Here is a 21,184-nt window from a genome sequence, read left to right on the forward strand (position 1 = left end):
AGGAGCTAAAGGTAAAGGGGGGAGAGTCTTGGCTAAACATTCTGGGTAATTTGGGTGAGTTCTGCCTCTACTGATAGCAGAAAGTTCAATACACCATTTTCAATATTCACTTCTAGACTTCTGAGCAAAACTAAGTAATTCCCCCTTTGAGGAGAGTCTTCTGAATGTTTAACATTTCTGGCTCCATAGTGCTCTGTAAGCACAAAGACTTTGTGTCCTCAAGAGTAGAAGGGACAGAGAGGCTGGTCTGATTGATCGTCCAGCCCCATACTTTCATTAAACATGTTTCCAATAAAGCCAAGGAAACTCCTGACCATACTCTTGTAGGTTGTTACTACTGCTGTGCTGTCATCTCCAGGTCACCCGCCTGTTCTGTGCACTCTGAATCAAATGAAACATTTCCGTGGGTTCTGAGGGGTGAGGAGTGATGTGAGCCTAGGAGGAGGTTAACTGCCCAGTTTTACTCTCACAGACTGCTTATGCATTCTAAAAGGAAACCTTTCCTTGGAAGGATATTGGGAGCAGGCTAGGATAGTAATGACCTCAGAAGTGCTTGTTTTGAGGGGCTCTCACCAAACTAGCTCAGATTTCAGTTCTGGAACTTTTCTAGAGATGATGATAATAATAACAACAATGACAATGGATAATCAGTACCCACATATAATGACTAAAGGTGACCATGGAAATACCTAGAAAGCTGTAAGTACTAAGATAATGGATTTTGACAATACCAAACTGTCTTAGTCATTTTTCTATAGTTCTGATAAAACACCAGGACCAAAGCCACTTATTAAAGCATGTGTTTAATTTGGCTTATGATGATAGAGATTTCGAGTCATGGATGGTGGAGCGAAGGCATGGTGGCAGCAACATCTGAGGCAGAGAGTGCAATGGAAATGATGCATGGCTTTTAAAACCATGTTGTCAAAGCCTCCCCCAGTGACACATTTTTCTCCAACAAGGCCACATGGGACTGTAATGGCCCAGGATTAAGGAAGGAAAGGTGGAGGAGAGCTTCAATGCACAATACCTCAGATGAAGATGGCAGGTGTTGGCTCTCTCCCTTGCCCAACCTGCTGCCAGAAAGTGTGCTGTCCTACTATCAACCCTAGTAAGAATGAATGAAAACCTTGACAGTTATCAGACTCCACTCATTGTCTTTCCACCCCTGAGTATGCAGAGGAAGCATCGTCCAACAGCTCTGGCTAATTGTACATGACCACACAAAGACCCTGGCCACCTCCCTAGTGGCATAAATACCGCCTCACACACACACAAACCCCAATAGCCGAGCCAGTTCTTGGAAGCTCATTTTTCTGTGTGTGTGTGTGCGTGCGTGTGCGTGTGTGTGTGTGTGTGTGTGTGTGTGTGTGTGTGTATCTGTGTGTGTCTGTCTGTGTGCTTGTGTGTATCTGTGTGTGTGTGTTTGTGTTCTTTGCCAGTGCACTCACTGCCAACAAAGGCCCTCTACAGCACCCACCAATGCCTCAACTAACCTCTCCTCCCTCCAGCTTAGTCTGGTGTGCAGAGGGCTGGCTACCCTGAGGGGGAAAAGCGAACACCTTGCACAGCACCCTACCTGCTAATTCTTTCCAAATAGTTCCACCATAGTGGGACCAAGTATTCAAACATGTGAGTCTAGGCGCCATTATCATTCAAACTACAACACAAACCTATCCCCATGTGTTAGGAAGCTGGGGCACACATAGAGAAAAATGAGTCTAGGAACTTCAGTCAGTCTAGGCTAGGTCAGGGGCCCAGGCCAAATTTTCTATCATTGTGGACTCAGAACATGTGCAAAAGTAAGGAAACTGACTTTTAGTATAAGCCCTTCCCAGACTTGTAAGAAAAAACTAGAACATGAGTCGTGGGTACGATGAACTTTAAAACATAACCACCACAGTCATATAGCATGTCCCATCTGATCAGAGGAGCAAGTTCTCTGTGTTTATTATGAAGACGGCCATGGCGTGAAATAGCATATTAACCTAAAACTGTTCAGAGAGAAAAAGCCTTTCTCTTTATTTCTTTTATCTTTACTTATGTGCCTGCATGAGTTTCTGTGCACCTCATATGTGCAAACCCCCACAGAGGCCAGAAAATCCTCAGAACCCCTGGAAATGGAGTTACAGGTGATTGTGAGTTGTCCAGTGTGTGCTGAGAACACACAAATCTGGGGCCTCTGAGAAAGCAGTAAGTGCATTTAGCCACTGACCCACCTACTTGGAAGAAGTTCTTTCCCATGCAAAATAGCTGGGGTACACTGGCACACACTTAAGAGCCCACTACTTGAGAGATGGGAGGAGAAGCAAGAGTTCAAGGCTAATTTATCCATCCTGCCCTCTATCCAGGGGCAAGAAGCTTAAGCCATATGGCAATTCTCTCAATGTAATTAATTTCACTCTTACCCCTATGTCTCAAACAGCCTACCCCAGCTCTAGGAAGCTGTCTAGAAATCTCTGTATCCATGTTTATATTACCGCTGATAAATTCTGCATCCGGCGGTGGGGTCCCTCAATAAATTTCTCTCGCGTTCAAGGTCCACGTCGGTGGCCAGCCGGACTCCCACACATACTGGTTACGTACTAAGCTTCAGGATACCATGTGCTACTCAAATTGTTAAAAAAACAAACAAACAAACAAAAACCTAATATCCCTAAAACTAGTGACTAATCTGCAGAAGAACTCTAGAGTTTGTTCCAGGAGTGCTGGTGGCTGGTTCTTACAGAAACATACCTTGACTGTATATCTCTCCTAGGAGTCCCCATTCTGGCCTGTAAACAAAGAGTTTCTCATGGTGCTTATAAGGATGACAAATCACAAGGTTCCTCTTTCCCAGACGGGAAGTAATCCCTTGTAAACAATGAGGATGCCAGGAGTGTGAGATGACTCCCTTAACCTGTACCCGATGTGAGGCAATGGCAGCATTTAGGACTGTAAAATCCATACCCTGCCTCATTTTAGGGCTAAAGGTTTCTTTGAGGCAGAAGCCTGCTCTCTGTAACTTCTCAATTCTTGCACTTAGGCTCATCCTGCCACCTCCTCTGAGCTTGAAGATAACAACCATGCACAGCATACATCATTTCATGTGGTGCTTGGTGCTATTAACCAGGACTTTGAGCATGTGAGGCAAGCAAGCACTTTACCAACTACATTCCCAGGCCCAGAAGAAAAAGATCTTCAAGGAAGAAATTTTGGACTGCTTTGCATGTGGTATCCAGAGGGTGCTATGGCAATAGGGGTGACAAAGACCTGATGGGACACAAGATTGGCTTTCATGTTCCAGTAGTTTATGCACTTATACTTATGTAAGCCAAGACATCACATGATTAAAATGAAATAAGCATGACTTACTTTGGTTGCAAAATAGATTTTACAAATTACGGGATCACGGGCCAGTACTCAGATCTGCCTCCTCATTGGATGGTGGGGAATGGAGGATTGAAGGGGAGAGAGGAAGATGCTTCTTGTTTGGATAGGAATAGGGAGAGAAGCTGTGGAGTTCTGTTGCCCTAGAGTAGATGGTCATCATCACCCTCCACAGGCTACATGCTTCTTTTGGCACAAGACATATAAACTGAGAATTTTAGTACCAGATGTATAGATAGAGGACCTGACTGCTCCAAGGTATAGGCAAGGGGAAGATTTTTGTTGTAGATATAAGGGAGAGAACAGCCAGAGGCACTGGGAGTGTCCAGAGCAGAGAAAACAGTAGACTGAACATGGTTAGAAGACTGGACTGGGCCACGAGGAGCAGATGACACAGGAGGAGAAAGAGACAATCCGGAGAGAGGGGTAAAATAGAGCATGTGGCCAGAGTGCAGGGTTATAGGGAATGGGATGGGAAGCTCATGAGCTGGAGAAGTTTAGGATAGTGTGTGGGGTGAGAAGAACAACATATGTGGAGGGGGGCTGGAGTCCAACATGCACTTTGACCACTATAGGCGCCACAGATACCCATTAATTCCTTCTGACAGTGATGAAGAAAGTCTTTTTTGGCAGAGGGGAATGGGTCCTAGACTTCAGGGGATAGAGCTTCCTTTGGACCTGAATCCTGCAGGAAGGATTTTGTTCTATAGGCTTGCTTTACACGCATCCATTTTTAAAAAATATGTGTGTGCGTGTCATCGTGAAAATACTGCATGTCATATATTCACCCTGTCAATAACAGTTTAAGTCACCTTTTCTATTACATCATTCTAGACATTGTCATCAGGAATTTTCAACAAGAGAGATCTTGTCTGGAAGAAAAATCAGAGAAAAAAGTATGCTTGAATGTTACTACAATGGACTTTTATCATAGTCTATGATCAAAGACAGTGGTGAATTGCCCAGGAATCAATCCTTAGATTCATGCCTCATGACCAAGGAATGAATCAGAGTTCTGTATGGTTGGAAGGCAATGTCTTTGCCATTGGTAATTCTTTCTGTGGTAACCAGATTAGAAAGAAACAAACGAGGGCTGGTGGTTGGAGGGATGGCTTAGAAGTTAATAACACTGGCAGATCTTCCAGAGGGCCAGGTTGGAATTCTATTCCTTACACCTACATGGTAGCTCACAACTGTCTGTAACACCAGTCACAAAGATCCAAAACCTTCTTCTACCCTCTGCAGACACCTCCCACACGTGGTGAGCAAACATACATGCTGGTAAAACACATTTGTTTGTTTGTTTGTTTATACACACATGCATACATAAAACATAAATAACAAAAAAAATGAAGAAATCTTAAAGAAAGAGCTATTTGTCCAGGAAGAATGATTCTCCCCTCACAATCCCAGTACTGGGAGACAGAAAAAGGAGGTCTGCTGACTTGATCCACATTGTGAGTATGAGATCAGCAATGAGAACATATATCCTGTTTCAAATTTTAAAAATAAAATAAAAATTAATTTGTCTCTCTAGTGCTGCTCATGAAGGCCTGAGAGGTTGGGGCTTTCATTTTGAAGCATCTCAGAGATGGTATTGGTTTTTCTGGTTTGGGTGACAGTAGCCTTTACCCAGAATCCAAATGTTTCTGAGTAAACACTATCTAATGATTATGATGATACAATCCACAGGTGAAGTTCTTTCAGTACAGCTCACCATGAGGAGGACTGAACAATTTGTGAGCAAAAAATACAAGTTATACAAAAGGACAAAGGGAATGTGGTGAGTGAGCATCTCCATTCTCACATCCCAACTTCTTGAGATTTGATTCCACAATTTCCACTACCACTGGGCTCAACAGTAAGAGAATTTGGGGTAGACACAAGACCTGATTCTCAGTTATATGTGAGCAAGTATTGATGAGTCAAAGGGCTTTTAGGGGCATGCAAGGAGTGAGGAAGAGCACCTAGTGGCATGTCAAAAGGAATGGAGGGCATTGTGTGGGGGGGTGAGGAGTAAGAAAGCCCATTGTGGGGTTGAGGAGTAAGGGAGGTGTTTTATGGTTTCTATTGCTTTGACTAAAACACCATGACCCAAAAAGGAAAATGGGGAGGAAAGTGTGTATTAGGCATACATTTCCAGATCACAGTCCATTAATGAAGGAAGTCAGGACAGGACCTTATCAGGGCTGGAACCTGGAGGCTGGAGCTGATGAGGAGGCCATGGAGGATTGTTGCTCACTGGTCCACTTCCCATAGCTTTCCCAACCTGCTTTCTTATAGAAACCAGGACCACCAGCCCAGGGACGGCACCACCCACTGTGGGTTGGGCCCTCCTCCGTTGATCACTATCTGAGAAAATGTCATACAGCTGGAGCACATGAAAGGACTTCCTCAACTCAGGATCCTAACTCTCTGATGACTCTCCCTTGTGTCAAGATGACAAATGAAACCAGCCAGTATAGGAGAGAATTGTGAGGGTGTAAAGATTAAGGGAAGGTAGTGATGGTATGTCAGGAATAAGGGAGGGCATTGTATGGGTGAGAAGTAAGCGTGCATTTTGAGGGTGCGAGGGATAAGGGAAGCCTTTGTTGAGGTGTGAGGAGTAAGGGTACAGATTCAGCAAAGCTGGTCTTTTTCTAGAGGGCTCAGTTTCTCCTCTCTGAGCTTCACTCCTTTCTCATTTCTTCTCCACATTGTGCAAATGGTCTTGTACTTCCTATCTCCTCTCCCCCTTTCTCTCTCTCTCTTCTCTTTATGTGGACTTTTCAAAAGTCCAGATAGTTTGTAACCCACTCAACTTGAATATTTGTTCTGCTTTTTTGCTTCCAAGGATAGAAGACATGTTTTATCTCCTATTGAAGACTTTGAGTCACTAAGAAGAACAGAGATGGGACATTTTCTGTGGAAGTGTGAGAAGTATCTTTGCACCTACAAAAGCTCTCTGGGGAGACTTGATGAGTCTGAACGAGGCAGGGGATGAAGGGTACTGTATGCTTGTAGAAAGGTGAGAAGCCAGGAGATGGATCTCATTGGGCCTGAAAGGAAGAAAGAACCTACTTTAAAGTCTTGGCAGCCATCATTCCTCTTGATCACTCCCATCAAATACAACTCCCTACCTCTCCTCTCAACCCTCAACACCCCTGGATGAACTTTGAGAAAAGAATGTTCAAATACCCAAGACCTGGGTTTCCTGACTCGCCTGTGAGTCCAGCAGTTGCAGTCAACAGCCCCTTCTCCCCAACACACAGGCCTCATTTCCTCCCCCACCTCAGACTACTAACTCTATCAGTTTTCTTAAGTCCCAGGGACAAGGTGCCCAGTATTATAAAAAGCTGTGTGTGCCTGAAACTGAGTAGCAAAGGCTGGTTTCTGCTTCTGCTGCCAAGCCTGTCTGGCCCTGGTGGGGACGTTTTGTTGCTTGAGTTCAGAAGTGAACGTATGTTTGTCTTTTTCATACTGAAGTTCTTTTTTTTTAACGTGGTCAAGACATTCCTGCACTGGATTAAAATTTCCTTTTTCCTTTATCAGGAACATTCATCCTGGTCCCATGCAAACACTTGCTATGTGTTAAGTGTACAGTACCCAGCATGAGTGCTTCCCCTTCTAACAATTTTCTGTCCAAATTCACCTGTCTTTGCCACTAAAATTTATTTTAAGTGTATGGGTGTGCTTTTCCCAAGAAGTTCTCAACACGGTTTACCCTGAAATTTCCCCTGCTTCACTTGCTCTCCTTCTGCTTTTTAAGAGCTGTTATAGAGTCTGCTCTTGCTCCCACCAAGGTCAAGGTGTGCTCTATTGCTCAGAATTCTCAACCTTATTGAGTCTTACATTCTGAATTTAATTACTTCTCAGGAGAAAGACAAGGGGGTTCCAAAGGCCAGCATCCTCCCTCCTCCTGCTTTCTCATAGAAAAATGAGGTCATTTCACACAGAAAGTCTGGGAAGTGAACGGCAGAGAATGAGCTGGGACAAGTGAGTCACTCCTCAGTGTTTTGTTGGGGACACTTGTTCCTGCTCTAGAGGGAAATGCTGATAGAGACAGGTAAAATTTCCCTAAAGTGACTGAAAGACACCTGGGAACAACCAGGTTGAAAGATAATTTGGTCTATTGCAACAACAAGATCAAAAACAACAATAATACCATACACACAAGAGGGAGGAAGAGTGTCACATGTCTTTCTTCTGGCACCCTGGGCAATATTTGATCCATTTAGGGAGACTTAGAACTGATTAGTGGGGAAGGGCATCTGGGGAACGAGCCTCTTTCCTTGGAACTGAAGAAAACTGATAGTGTCACTAGTCAGAGGTGTGGTAGGAGATAAAGCTGTGTGTTCTGGAGACAGGGATGTTGACTGCACCTGCTGGACGTACAGGCAAGTCAGGAAAACCATCTGGAAAAGGAGGCTGTCTGCCTGCTTGACCTCAGCCCAGGGCTTGGATGTTTGAACCATCTCTTCTCATAGTTGATGTAGGGGTGGAGAGGGGCAATAGGAAAGGTGGGAAGTCTTATTCAATGGAAGTGATCAAGAGCAATGATGGCTGCCATGACTTAGAAGTAAGTTGTTTGATCCTCTCAGTACCAATGAGATCCATCTCCTGGATTCTCACATGTCCACCCACAAGCATCCAGTCCTCTTATCTCCCTGCCTCACTCAGACTCATCAAGTTCCTCCAGAGAGTTTTTTGAGATGCAGAAATGCTTCTCACATTTCCACAGGAAACTTGTACACAAGCACACATACATACATAAAGAGAGGGAGGGGAGAGGTAGAGGGTAAGAGATGGGAAAGAGAGAAGAAATAAAAAGAAAGTAAGAAAGAAAGCAAAGAAGAAAGAAAAAAGGAAGGAAGGAAAAAAGAAGGAAGGAAGCCCTAGGAAGACAACTTCTTCAAGCACATATCTTTCCTTCCAAGAGGTTTCCCATGACAGTTCCATCCAGGAAGGTCGCTCACAAGGACAGAGGACAACCTGTAGTCAGTGCTCACCCTCCATCTCATGCTTTCCTTCAGTTCATCAATAACACCATGACAGAGCACACAAGTGCTTCTTGCAAATGGAATGGAAGGCACTTGAGGCAGCAGCCACCTGAGGGGGTCAAGGCAGAAGAACACAGAGAGCTCTGCCTGTCTCATTTGGAGAACATGGATCCCTCCATTAACCAATAACTTCAGTCTTGGCCATCTGTCCCCAGACCTGCTTTTGGCTTTAGAGTCCTGACACCTTTCCTCATTTCTGTCCCCTGAGGATGACTCTCACTTTTCCAGAAAAGCCAGCCCTTAAATGCTTTGTGGTTTACTGTGTCTTTCTAGGTAGAGTCTCAAAATATTTTCTCTCTTCCCTCTTCTCTGCTAAACTAATAATTTTGATGTCACAATAAAAGAGACCACCACTCTAACTGAAGTTTCTGGACAAGGCAAAACTTTTCTCTCAATCATGAGAGTGTGCTCTGAACGGGGAGCATTCCAAGCACTCGATTGTGGTGAGTGTGTTAGGAAAAAAAAAAAAAAAACCTATCAGCTGCAGTCCATTCTCACATAAACTAGTTTTAAAAGCATCATCTGCACAAAGAAAATGAAGGAAAGGGGAAGGATCCAGCTTCTTTTTTTGTTTAAATTCTGAGAATACACATTCTCATTTGGGTAAACAAAAGTGTAAGACCCTGACCTGACAAGACAGAGGAAGAGGGCAAAACCTGAGGAGGCAAGTAAATAGCAGTAACTAGTTAGTAAGGACTACCTTTTGACAAACCTCTGGGCATTGTTGAAAACAGATGAAGTCCCGAGTGATGTGTGTTACAGAAATATCCAAGACCTATGGAAATAGAGGAACCATTGACCTTTAGCTATAACCTCTGTATGCAGTAACTGTTAGCCACAGTTTCCTCTTCCAAGATGACTGCCCCCCTACAGAGAATTCCTACCCAGGTTGGCTACCCTCTCTCCTCTACAGCTGTGTACAGTCAATGCATGCTGTTTCCAGTTTGTTGCTGGGGCATCTGCTTCAGAGCCTACATGCACTTGAGACCACCTTTTCTGTACAGGGGACTGTGAACCAGTTCTTTCTTCATTCCCTTGTGACCACAGTCAGGTTTCCAGAGCCCAGGCCTTTTGTTGTTGGTCTTCGTACTGGGTCTGGTTGTGACCCTTCCAACTCTGGCTCAGGATGATTCCAGGTACAAAAAATTCCTGACTCAGCACTATGACGCCAAGGCAAAGGGCCGGGATGACAGATACTATGAAAGAACAATGAAGGAAAGACAGCTAACCTCGCCCTGCAAAGAAGTCAACACCTTTATTCATGACACCATGAACAACATCAAGGCTATCTGTGGAAGGGATGGAAGCCCTTACAATGAAGATTTAAGAATAAGCAATGCTTCCTTCCAGGTCACCACTTGCACGCACCACGGAGGGTCTTCCCGACCTCCCTGCCGGTACCGAGCCTCCAAAGGGTCCAGACGTATTGTTATTGCATGTGAGAAAGGCTTTCCCATCCACTTGAATGAGAAAAGTTATCAATCTGTAGTCAGCAGGCCCCTGGCACAAACCTAGCTCTGTTTTCTTTTCATCTCCCCTCATAGCCCAGAACACTGGTTCCAGCATTCAGTGTCAGGGGCCAGAAAATGAATTATCTGAAACATGCTTCTCCTGATTTACAATGCACAGAAATAAGGATGTCTCAAAAGCCATTAAGAGTCAGTCTGGAAAATCACCAGTTCCCAGGAAATTTAGCTTTTCCTGTTTTCTCTCCTTGCTGGTCCCCAGGGGAAAGGGGCTGGAACACAGAGAGACACTCTTCCTTATCGGTTAGTCAACGGGAAGGTAGATTTCATCTTTCTATGGTGCTGACGATGATAAGTTGATTTACAGACAGGACAGGAAAATTTCACAAGAGACAAGTTGTCTATTAAGTAATAGGACACTAAAGGAGCCCTTTGAAAAGGAGTTTAGGATCAAGAGCCAGCACACTAATGATATCCCTCCTACCTTCTCCTACCCTACAGCCTGAGACTGTCAGCACCCAGGGAACAGCCAACGCTTCAGGCTGTCATCCTCAGCAACCTAATACATCCCCTTAACTTTTTTTTAAGGACCACAACTCTGGTCAAACCAGATTCATAGGTTCACAGAGGAAAAAAAATTCAAGACTAGACTGCATGAAGCAGAGTTGGAGAAATTTTATCAGTGATAATTCTGACATGGGCTGTCAACAGAAAGGTTGTGAGTGAGGCATAACCATATGTGGGTATGGGCATCCCAAGAGAGTCATTAATAATTGTCTTTATTGGTCATATGTACAATTCCTCTCAAGTCACACCGTAAAAGGTCATAAGGACATCCCTCCTTTATTCTTTCTCTCTGTTTAAAATATTACTTTTTATTTTATGTTCATGTTGTTTTATTATATGTGTATGTATGCCCACCACATGAGTGCCTAGTGCCCTGGGAGGTCAGAAGAGGTGCTGGATCCCCTGGGACTGGACTTACAGATGGTCAGGGTGAATGCTGGGATCCAAACCTAGGTCCTCTGCAAGAACAGCAAGTGTTCCTAAGTGTTGAGCCACCCCCGGACCCCCTTTTTATCTTTTGATATGTGGGATCATAGGGTGGCTCATGAAATGCCTTGGATGGAATTATAATTGCAAAGGTAGAATCAAGAACCACCAGGGTTGCACAAGAAAACAATTGCTAAATGCAAAGCCACCAAAACCCGCTTTCCCTGTGCTCAAGCTATGGCCAGTACCCAAGTACGCCCAGGCTTGCTGCGTATTCAGATTTAGGAAGGGCTTGAAAAGTGGGCTGCAGGTACATGCTCAGCACAGGAAGAGCCATCATTACTTCAGAAAACAGGTAGATGTTTTTCAAATGTCCTTCATTAGAAAAGTTGTGTGGAGCAGATCTTGGACACAAACTCAGCAGCCTGTCCCACAACACCCAGAGGAGACTCCTCTCCCAGGTGACACACCCAGGATCATAAGATAAGAAGTGAGGAAGACACAACATCTATCCCAAAACTGGGAGTAACTGGGACCAGTGGGACCCAGGCATGCAGGATTTCTGCCAGACAAGTGGCATGAGTTCCTTCCAGTCTGTCTGAGCCTGTGCCTTGAGGAGACCTTGGGTGCAAAGTCCTCAGTGAGTCCTATAATACCCATAGAAGGCTCCACTCCCAGGCACTCTAACATGCCCATGACCACAGGATCACAGGATCGCAGAATCACAGGATCATAGAGACAGCTGAACTCTGAGGAGTTCTGACACACAGAATCACAGGAAGTACAAGTTCCTGTGACATAGTGAGGGCAGGTAGCACTAAAGATAACCAGATGGTGGGAGGCAAGCATAAGAACATAAGCATCAGAAACCAAAGTTACTTGGCATCACCAGAGCCCAATACTCCCACCATAGCAAGACCTGGATACACCATCACACCACAAAAGCAAGATTCAGATCTAAAATCATTTCTCATTATGATGATACAGGACTTTAAGAATGACATAAACAACTCCATTAAATGAATACAGGAGAACACAGGTAGACAGCTAGGAGTCCTTAAGGAGGAAACACAAAAATCCCTTAAAAAATTACAGGAAAACACAATCAAACAGGTGAAGGAAATGAACAAAACCATCCAGGATATAAAAATTGAACTAGAAACAATAAAGAAATCACAAAGAGAGACAACCCTGGAGTTAGAAAAGCTAAGAAAGAGATCAGGAGTCATAGATGCAAGCATCAGTAACAGAATACAAAAAATAGAAGAGAGACTCTCAGGGGCAGAAAATACCATAGAAAACATTGACACAACTGTCAAAGAAAATGCAAAAAGCAAAAAGCTCCTAACCCAAAACATCCAGGAAATCTAGGACACAATAAGAAGACCAAGCTTAAGGAGAATAAGGTATAGAAGAGAGTGAAGATTCCCAACTTAAAGGGCCAGTAAATATCTTCAACAAAATTATAGAAAACTTCCTTAACCTAACAAAAGAGATGCCCATGAACATACAAGAAACCTACAGAATGCCAAATACGCTGGGCCAGAAAAGAAATTTCTCCTGTCATATAATAATCAAAACACAAATGCACTAAACAAAAAAAGAATTTTAAAAGCAGTAAGGGAAAAAAGTCAAGTAACATATAAAGGCAGGCCTATCAGAATTACACCAGACTTCTCACCAGAGACTATGAAAGCTAAAGATCCTGGACAGATGTCATACAGACCCTACAAGAACACAAATGCCAGCCCAGGCTACTATACCCAGCAAAACTCTCAATTACCATAGATGCAGAAACCAAAGTATTCCATGACAAAACCAAATTCACACAATATATTTCCACAAATCCAGCCCTACAAAGGATGATAGATGGAAAACACCAACATAAGGAACTAAACTATACCCTAGAAGAAGAAAGAAAGTCATCTTTCAACAAATCCACACAGGAAGACTTTGTTGGATGTTCTCAAGGGCAATGCAAATTAACTGTTGAGAGACCAATAGCTTTGCAGAAAGCAGAGGAAGCTTCTGTAGTAAATTGTTAGCAGCTTATGTTAGTTACTGTGACTCAATTTGCCCACAGCAATTCTTTGACAAAAGAGAAGATTAATGTGGATTCATCTTTCCTCATCTCCAAGTAAAGTTTTAGCATCTTATTATGAAGCTATTGTAGTGTTAATAAAAATTTGTAATATAGAATCATGAAGGTATTTTGGAAAGAATGCCTTAAAAACCTGATGAGACATCTATTCCTTGTTCCAAACAGCAATTAAATTTGTTATTAAGGAATATTGATATTAAGCATATTGCATAGCAAACTTGTTAGGCAAAATCGATAATCATTATCCAAAAGACAAGTTGTGAAAATTTGCTCGTATGCATGCTTTTGTATTTACTGTAAATTTATGTATGCATCCCATAAAGTGTACATCTACTGTATTTATAAACACCCTTCTATGGGAGAGCAGTATATGTGATTGGACCACATGTTCATTCTTTTGAGTTTCCTCCTGCTGTAGCACAGATAATTGAATTGTGTGCTGTAGCCACTGTTTTGAAATGTTGAAAAATCAAGCTTCAATTTGTATACTGATAGCCAATACACACACATACACACACACATACACACACACACACACACACACACACACACAGAGATAGGGCTTACAATTGCTTGAGATTGTTCCTTTTTTAGATACTGTTAATTCTCAAATTTTGCAATTGTTTATACATATACAACTCAAGTTAAGGGAAAGTACTGTTCTTTTAAAGGACTATCTTTGTGTTACCTCCCGCTTCAGGTCAGTAAGCGGGCATTCTGACAGTCTCCTTCTGGAAGCAGCTATTCCACCTGGGGATTTAAGCAGACTGCCAGTTCTTCCTTTGAAGAAGCCGCCTGGAAGCTTACCTACCGAGATATGAAAAAGCCTATCACCTGAAGTCATCCGACTTGCTGGGGACTTTGGCACCTGATCTTTTCTCAGTATTTATGTTATATAAATATCATGAAACCTAGAGATTTGGTTTCACTTTGGTGTAACTATATAAATCCTGGCCTCTATGAGTAAAATGGGAACCTTGATTGGACTAATTCAACTTGGTCTCCTGTAATTTCTCTTGCAATTCGAATTCTCTTTCAGGTCCTTGTTCCCTCCTCTGAGAGATCCCCATTCATGAAACTGCAGGCAGTTTCAAGTGGCACCCCAGAATGTGGACTCAGGCACAGAGGATAAACAAAGGACACACTGTCAAAAGTAGAGCTCTGCCACAGATCAGAAGAAAAGGATAAAAGGTCATACACCATCCTGCACGGAAGGCAATTTTTATGCTAGTGATAGCCTTATTTTCATATTGTAGAAGTGTTGCTGTGTGTGCAGGAAGGGTATGGGGCTTGGTTGGGTTTGGCGCCGACCCTGCGTTAAACTCACTTAGTGGTTGTGACGGTGAAATGGGTTCGAATGAGTCAAAAGCAGCTATACAGAGTGCAAATAAGTTGCTTCAGGCAAGAGGAATTAGGGTGGAAGGAAATGCATTGAAAAATCTCTCAGATGAGATAGAATATTGTTGCCCATGGATTCAAGAAGTAAGGATTTTAAATAAAAAGACATGGGAAAAAATTGAAAGAGCTCTGAGAAGTAATCAGACAGATAGATTCACTCTCCGCCTTTGGGCACTCATAAAGGAGATCATAGAGGAGAGAGATGGAGTGTCAGATAGCGAGCTCAGTTCACAGGAGTCAGATACGGAAAGTGAAGAGAGTCAAAATACTTCCTCAGAAAGCGGACCTACTAGCTATAGTGGAGAGGAGTAGCTTCCATGCACATCATCTGCTCTTTCTAGGTCCACCCACTATGACAGGAGAGAAGGCTCAGAGAGATTTACAACTAAGTAAATTGGAGTTTGAAATCAAGTTGCAAAGATTGAATAATGAGTTGAATGAATTAAAGGCGGTATCAGGCAAAGGAAAGGACAGCAATCTTGAAACAGGTCAACTGCCTTTAGAGAGAACAATTTATCAGGCTTGTGAGAACAGGCAAGACACGTTAGGAGTGTTAGTGTTTCCTGTGGTCGAAAGGCTTAGTCAGCAAAATGATAGATATAGACAATATGAGACCTTAGAATTTAAAGTGATAAAAGATCTAAAAGAAGCAGTGGCTATGTATGGTCCAAATGCCCCCTTTATGCAGGCACTTTTGGACAATGTAAGAGTCAAATTTAACACCTCAAGATTGGAGAACATTATGTAAGGCTACATTGCAAGGAGGTGACTTTTTACTTTGGAGTTCAGAATAGCAGGAAGTCAGCAAAAGAACAGCTGCACAGAATGCTCAGTCAGGTAACCAGACTGGAATTTAGACATGCTCCTGGGGGAAGGACAGTATGAAGGAAATGCTAGGCAGATTGGGTATCCTGCTGGAGTATATGCACAAATTGCGATGGCAGCAAGATGAGCTTGGATTCAATTACCTATGAAAGGTGAGGTTAATGGAAGTCTAGCTGGCATCCGACAAGGTCCAGAGGACCTTTTTCAAAATTTTGTAGCTAGGTTATAGCAGACTGCGAGTAGAATTCTTGGGGAATCTCATACAACAGTCCGTTTATTACACAGTTGAATTATGAGAACGCTAATGCAGCATGCAAAGCTGCTATTCAGCCACACAAGAGTAAGACAGTGGCCATTATAGAAAATGTTTCAAACCTTTATTATTAGCACGAGGCTTGTGTGGCTGGAATTTAGACATGCTCCTGGGAGAAGGACAATATGAAGGAAATGCTAGGGCTACATAATACCAGCCTCATCTGTGATAACAGATCTCTCCCCCACAGAGTGACAGGGAAGTTGGGCATAACATATGGTTGAGTCTACCCTGAGTTGTCTTCCTCATCCCTCCAGGTTAGAAGCTTAGAGGTTTGCTTTGGGTTGTTGGCATACCCGATCCCTTGGAGGTGAGTAATGGACTCAGTCAGAGGCCAAGTCAGGGGCCACCTCTGACCTCTGATAATAGTTACATCCGCTCCTGTGTCTATTAATCCTTCAAAACGTTTTCCTTCAATAGTTAGTTTAAGATTAGGCCTCTTATTCGTAATAGACTGTATCCAATATACTTCAGGAGCACCAGAACAACTCTGTCCTGCCTCATTATTAATAGCCTTTAGGAGACATAGGATACATAGGAACTAAGATAAGCTGAGCAATTTTTTTATAAGCAGGTACTATAATAACACCAAGTGGTGAAGAAGCCATAATCTTTATTTCTCCTTGATAATTGCGATCAATAACACCTGGGTAAATCTGTAAACCATCTACAGTAACACTACCTTTGCCAATCACAAAACCCCAAGTCTCTGGAGGCAGTGGCCCATAAACTCCAGTAGACAGAATCTTAATTCCCATCTCTGGGGTTAATACTGTGTGCCAGTGGAGAATAACTCCACTCCTGTATGCCCTGGCGTTGCTCTGAGGAGCTCAGGCATAGATCTTCCTGACTTGGCAGTCTCTGGGCCCCACGAACTGCCTTTTGGTTCAAGAACAGGGCCCGGGGCTGGCCCCTGGACTCGTTTTTTGAAGAAGTATAGCCTTGAGAACCTTTCTTAAGTCTTCCCTCTCTGGCCCAATGTTTTCCTTTCTTACACCTATCACACAGTCTCTGCCCAGTGCCTGCCTGCTGCCTCTCTGCATTTCCTGACCTTTTTGGACATTCGCTTTTAAAATGGTTAATGCTGCCACAATTATAGCATTTCTTGCTATCCTGCCATTGTGCCAGAATTTCTGGAATGGTAGTGCCTTGTAATGCCCCCGCAATAGCTAAGTGATTAAAGGTAGGCCCTATGTCCGCACAAAGGCGAATATAACCAGAAATATCCATCTGACCCTTGTGTGGTAGGAGAACTGCTCTGCATGTTGCGTTAGCATTCTCAAAAGCTAACTGCATGATAAGTGGACCCTCTGAATAGGAACTTCCAAGCGTCCTGTTGGCCACCTGCTGCAGTTTAGCCACAAAATTCTGAAAGGGTTCCTCTGGACCCTGCCGTATGCCTGTCAGGCTCACACTGCCCTCACCTTTAGTGTGCAGCTGCATCCAAGCCCTGCGGGCTGCAATAGCAACCTGGGTAAATGCCCCTGCAGGGTAATCTATCTGTCTAGTAGCTCCTTCAAACTGACCTTCCCCAACAAGCATTTCTAGAGTCCAGTCAGGATTATCCACCTGAGGATTTTACATGGCAATTTTTTTTTTGCTATGTCCACGCCATTCAGAGCTCCAGATTAAATAATCTCCAGACAACAGAACTGCCCTAAACAAAGTTTTCCAGTCCTGTGGCCTTAGATTATAATCTATGATATTATCTATTAATGCTTGGGTAAACGGCGCGCAAGACCCATATTGATCAACAGTTTCTTTTAAATCCTTAATAATTTTGACATCAAAAGCTTGGTAGTATCTATATACATCATCATTCTGATCTCTGCATTCTAAGACTGGACAAGCTAGTAACCAGGAAATGTCTTGCCCATACTCCCAAGCCCTGCGGAACTGCCCCTCTAAGGGCAAATGTTCCACCCTCAGATAGCTGTCTTTCTTTCTGCCCGCCTGCATTTTAAAACCCCTAAGTTCATCACTCAATTCTCATATCTTGATCTCGAGTTCTGCTCTACTTGAACGAGACCCGATTCGAGATCTCTCCCTTGTCTGGGAGAGTGCAGACTTTGTGTATGAACGCTGTTTCCTCAGATGAGATACAGCGAGTTTGCCTTTTGCAGAAGTTTGAGTCTCTTCAGCTACCGTACTACTCGAGTCAGAGGAACTTTGGACCTCTTCGCTGTCCGTAGGGGACTCGGCTTCTGAGTCAGAAACTGTCATTTCTGAACTAGTAAGGCTTATTTTGCTGTCTGAGTGATCCTCCTTCCACTTATTTTTCTCATTTTCATTCATAATGTCCATAACCATCCCCCAACGACGGAGGGGAAATCCATCTACCTTATTATTTACAAGAGCCTTTCCTATCTTTTCCCAAGATTTTTTATTTATCTTGGTTAAACCCTCTAACCAAGGGCAGTGAACTTCTATTTTTTCTGATAATTCTGCTAATGCATCCTTTTTAACCCTAACTCCCTTTGTTCTGAGCAGCTTAACTGCATTCTGGGTAGCCACTTTTGAGACACTTGCCCCCATAATTCCTCACCGTCGATAAAATCCCTAGGTGGACTAGAGTACCGGGCCAGTACTTTTACCTAGTCCCCTAAGCCTACTCACACAGATTCCTGGCCAGCGCTAGCTGAATCAATGGCCACGTCCATTCTCTTCGATTCCTTTTTTTTTTTTTTTTTTTTTATACAGAGCTCTGTGTCTGAATCCATTTCTCTCGTGTCCGAGCCGCACGTCTGGGGCTCCATTCTGTAGAGTTCAGCCATCGGATCTACTCCAGCCTTGGGTAACTTCGAACGGGAGATTGGACCAGACCTGTGGGAATAAATGGGTCGAGAACAAAAGACAGAGAAGACGTTAAGTAAATGTATCAAAGCGTGCTTTACTTGGGGTGAAATGGGTTTTTATATCCAGGCAGCAAAGTGAAACCACAATATCCAAACATAGCCCATGCATAACATAAATACGACAGCAGACCCAGGGACGCCGGTTCTCAGTGGCATCGCATCCCAGGCAGTCTGTTTACGGTGAGCAAGGACTTCAAACAGGAGTCTTAGCAGAAGTTAGCTGTAGGTCTTCTGGTTTCGGGAGGAGCTGCAGTGTTTGTGGGCTATTGTCTTGCACCACAGGTGGCCGGCTTCAGCCCAGGGCTGTCAGTCCACTTTTGCTTCAGAATTCCGCAGCAACATTCCGGCAGCATTGGGGGAAGACAACACTCCACATTATGGCTTTTGCGTCGGTGTCCTAAATATCCAAAGCCTGGCAAGTTTAGACACTCTGAGTGAGCCTACCAGTTCCCATTGCCCACAACCTGGGTTTTAAGTATAAGTTGGCATCTCCACAAGAGTCAACTGTCCTGCTATTGAATGGCAACATCCCTATTCACTGCTGCCACCTGCTTATCCTTTTGAGTATTACCAGCCCTTGTTATTTTGTTTGTTTAGGTTGGCAGTAGCCAGGCTAGTCCCACAACTTGCCCCAGTCCTCCTTGCTGGCTCTGCTATTGCAAGCATGCATGCAGTATCACACATAGATCTTCCTCCTTTTTAATGAGAAATCACATCCAGGAAAGGGCATCCCAAAACAAATGTAAAGAGCTCAGCAAGTGGATGTCATGCACCCCGGGAGCTCAGGTAAAGCAGACGCCACAGGTAAATGCAGGAAACTCTTTAGGGGTGGCTGTGCCTTGTGCACCACACTTTCTCAATAAACAACAACAACAAAATCCCACACTCACATTTGATTCTGTTACAGATCATAATCTGCATGCTTTATGGAAGTTTGTTATTTCAGAGCTGTGAAATGACAGAGAACTTAGTATTTTCTTTACAACCTTGTAAGAAGTTTGGCTGTGGTTATCATGAAACAGAAAGGATGGGCTAGTGTCAGATGCTAATTAGAAGGATGGGTCACTTCCCACCCCATCACCTGTCTTCCACATGCTTAGACTCCCTGACCTCCTAGATTCCAAGCTACACCCCTGACCCTGCAATACTGAGCAGATTATAGGCTGAGTGCAAGGACCACAGCCTTCTACACACATACGCACACACACACACACACAAACACACATGCACACACACATGCACATACAGGCACACACACAAGGTAAAAGTAAAAGTGTTCAGACTTATGCATGAGAGAAACACAAAATAAAATTAATGGTTAATTTAATGCAGCTGGAAATGCATCACACTTCAGGGTAAAAACAAAACAAAACTTACTTGGGGCTGACTTTCTCTTTAAGTAATACTTCTTTAAGCTGGTTGAAAGATGCAGCATTCTTTGTATTTATTTATTTACAGACAAGGTCTCCTGCATCCCAGGCTGTCCTTGAACTGGATATAGAGTAAACGATGACCTCAAACTTCCAATTCTCCTGCCTCTACCTCCCTAGAACTACATAAACAAGGTGTGATAGTCCTTAAAGAAGATCAAGAGTTTGGGGCCAGCCTGGGCTACATAGCAAGAACCTGTCTCAAAATAAAAGAAAAACAAAAAATCAAAATGTAAAAGTTGATTTTTCCTGTTAAATGTGGGGGCACTCATGGTTATCTGAAATAATGGGGTTTTATGTGGAGGTGCAGGTTTGTGTGTGTTTCTCAGAAGCCATGTACCACATTTTCTAGCACCCGAAATTCACCAAATACAAGGCTGGCTGGTAGGGATCCTTGTGTTTCTACCTCCACAGCACCAGGATTACAAGTGCTTGTCATTGATTCCAGCTTTTTATTTACTTAGCCATTTCCTCCCAATAACTGCTTTGTTTAAAGGTTTTATTGTTATTATTTTAAGTTAAGTGTATGTGTGTGTGTGTGTGTCTGTAGGCAGATATGTGTAAGAGAGTTCCTGGTGCCGGCAGAGGCCAGAGGCATTGGATCCCTTGGAGCCTGAGTTGCCAGTGGATGTGAGAAGCTTAGTGTGGGTGCTCGGACTTGAACTCAGTTTCTCTGAAGAGTAATATGCCCTTTTAACTGCTGGGCCATCTCTGCAGCCCCACCTCGAGGAGGGTTCTTATGTCTTGGGACGATCTTTTATATTTTTTCCAAAGAACTAAGAAGTTTATCAGAAATTGTTTGATATTACCCTAGTATCTCCCAGTTCTCAAAATTTCAAATTTCCTAAGAAATAACATTTTAAAAGTCCATAAGAAGGTCAAACTCCAGCAGAAGACACCTTTGATCCTGTGGTGTGTGATTAGCAGATGAGTGTGCTCCAGGGTAAGATGAGAGCTCTGAGGAGGTGACAGTAGGAGTCTTCTCTCTTCTCTTCTTCTGAGAGATCTTACAGAGAATTTTAAGTCCCTGGCCTTCATGAAGAGATCTCAATTTTCTTTTGTTTTGTTTTGTGTTTTGTTTTACCAAACTGTAAGATTATTTGCCTATGCTAACAGTATTACAAATGTAGGAAACACTAGAAAACATTCTCTGAGATCATCCAAAGAGCCTCTGAAGCAGGCCACTCTAAGATGAAGCTTGCGTTCCCCCTTTTGCTCTGTGAGAGTCTCTTCCAGGCCCACTTCAGGTACCATATAATGTGTTCCACTCTTCCTATGCACTGCATAGTAACTCTGCCCTCTGGGAGAAGTAGCCCTGCACCCTTTGTCCCAAGGTGATCTTCTCTACAGTTTTCCTCATTGGTGGGGAACTGAGTGAGTGCCTGGAATCCCATC

The 21,184-nt window shown here is 43.4% G+C and overlaps 1 protein-coding gene and 1 pseudogene across 1 annotated transcript; both read left to right on the forward strand.

Annotated features, from left to right (window-relative positions):
- The first annotated feature begins 4,960 nt into the window (after positions 1–4,960).
- On the forward strand, positions 4,961–9,923 carry LOC116085221 (angiogenin-like). The gene is made up of 2 exons (XM_031362648.1): positions 4,961–4,969; positions 9,468–9,923. The coding sequence occupies exons 1-2, from the start codon at positions 4,961–4,963 to the stop codon at positions 9,921–9,923; spliced, it is 465 nt and encodes a 154-aa protein (XP_031218508.1).
- Positions 9,924–17,681: 7,758 nt separating this feature from the next.
- LOC116085222 overlaps positions 17,682–21,184 on the forward strand; it is a 4,671-nt pseudogene continuing 1,168 nt past the window's right edge.

Source organism: Mastomys coucha, unplaced genomic scaffold, assembly GCF_008632895.1.
Source record: "Mastomys coucha isolate ucsf_1 unplaced genomic scaffold, UCSF_Mcou_1 pScaffold9, whole genome shotgun sequence".
Lineage (NCBI taxonomy): Eukaryota > Metazoa > Chordata > Mammalia > Rodentia > Muridae > Mastomys > Mastomys coucha.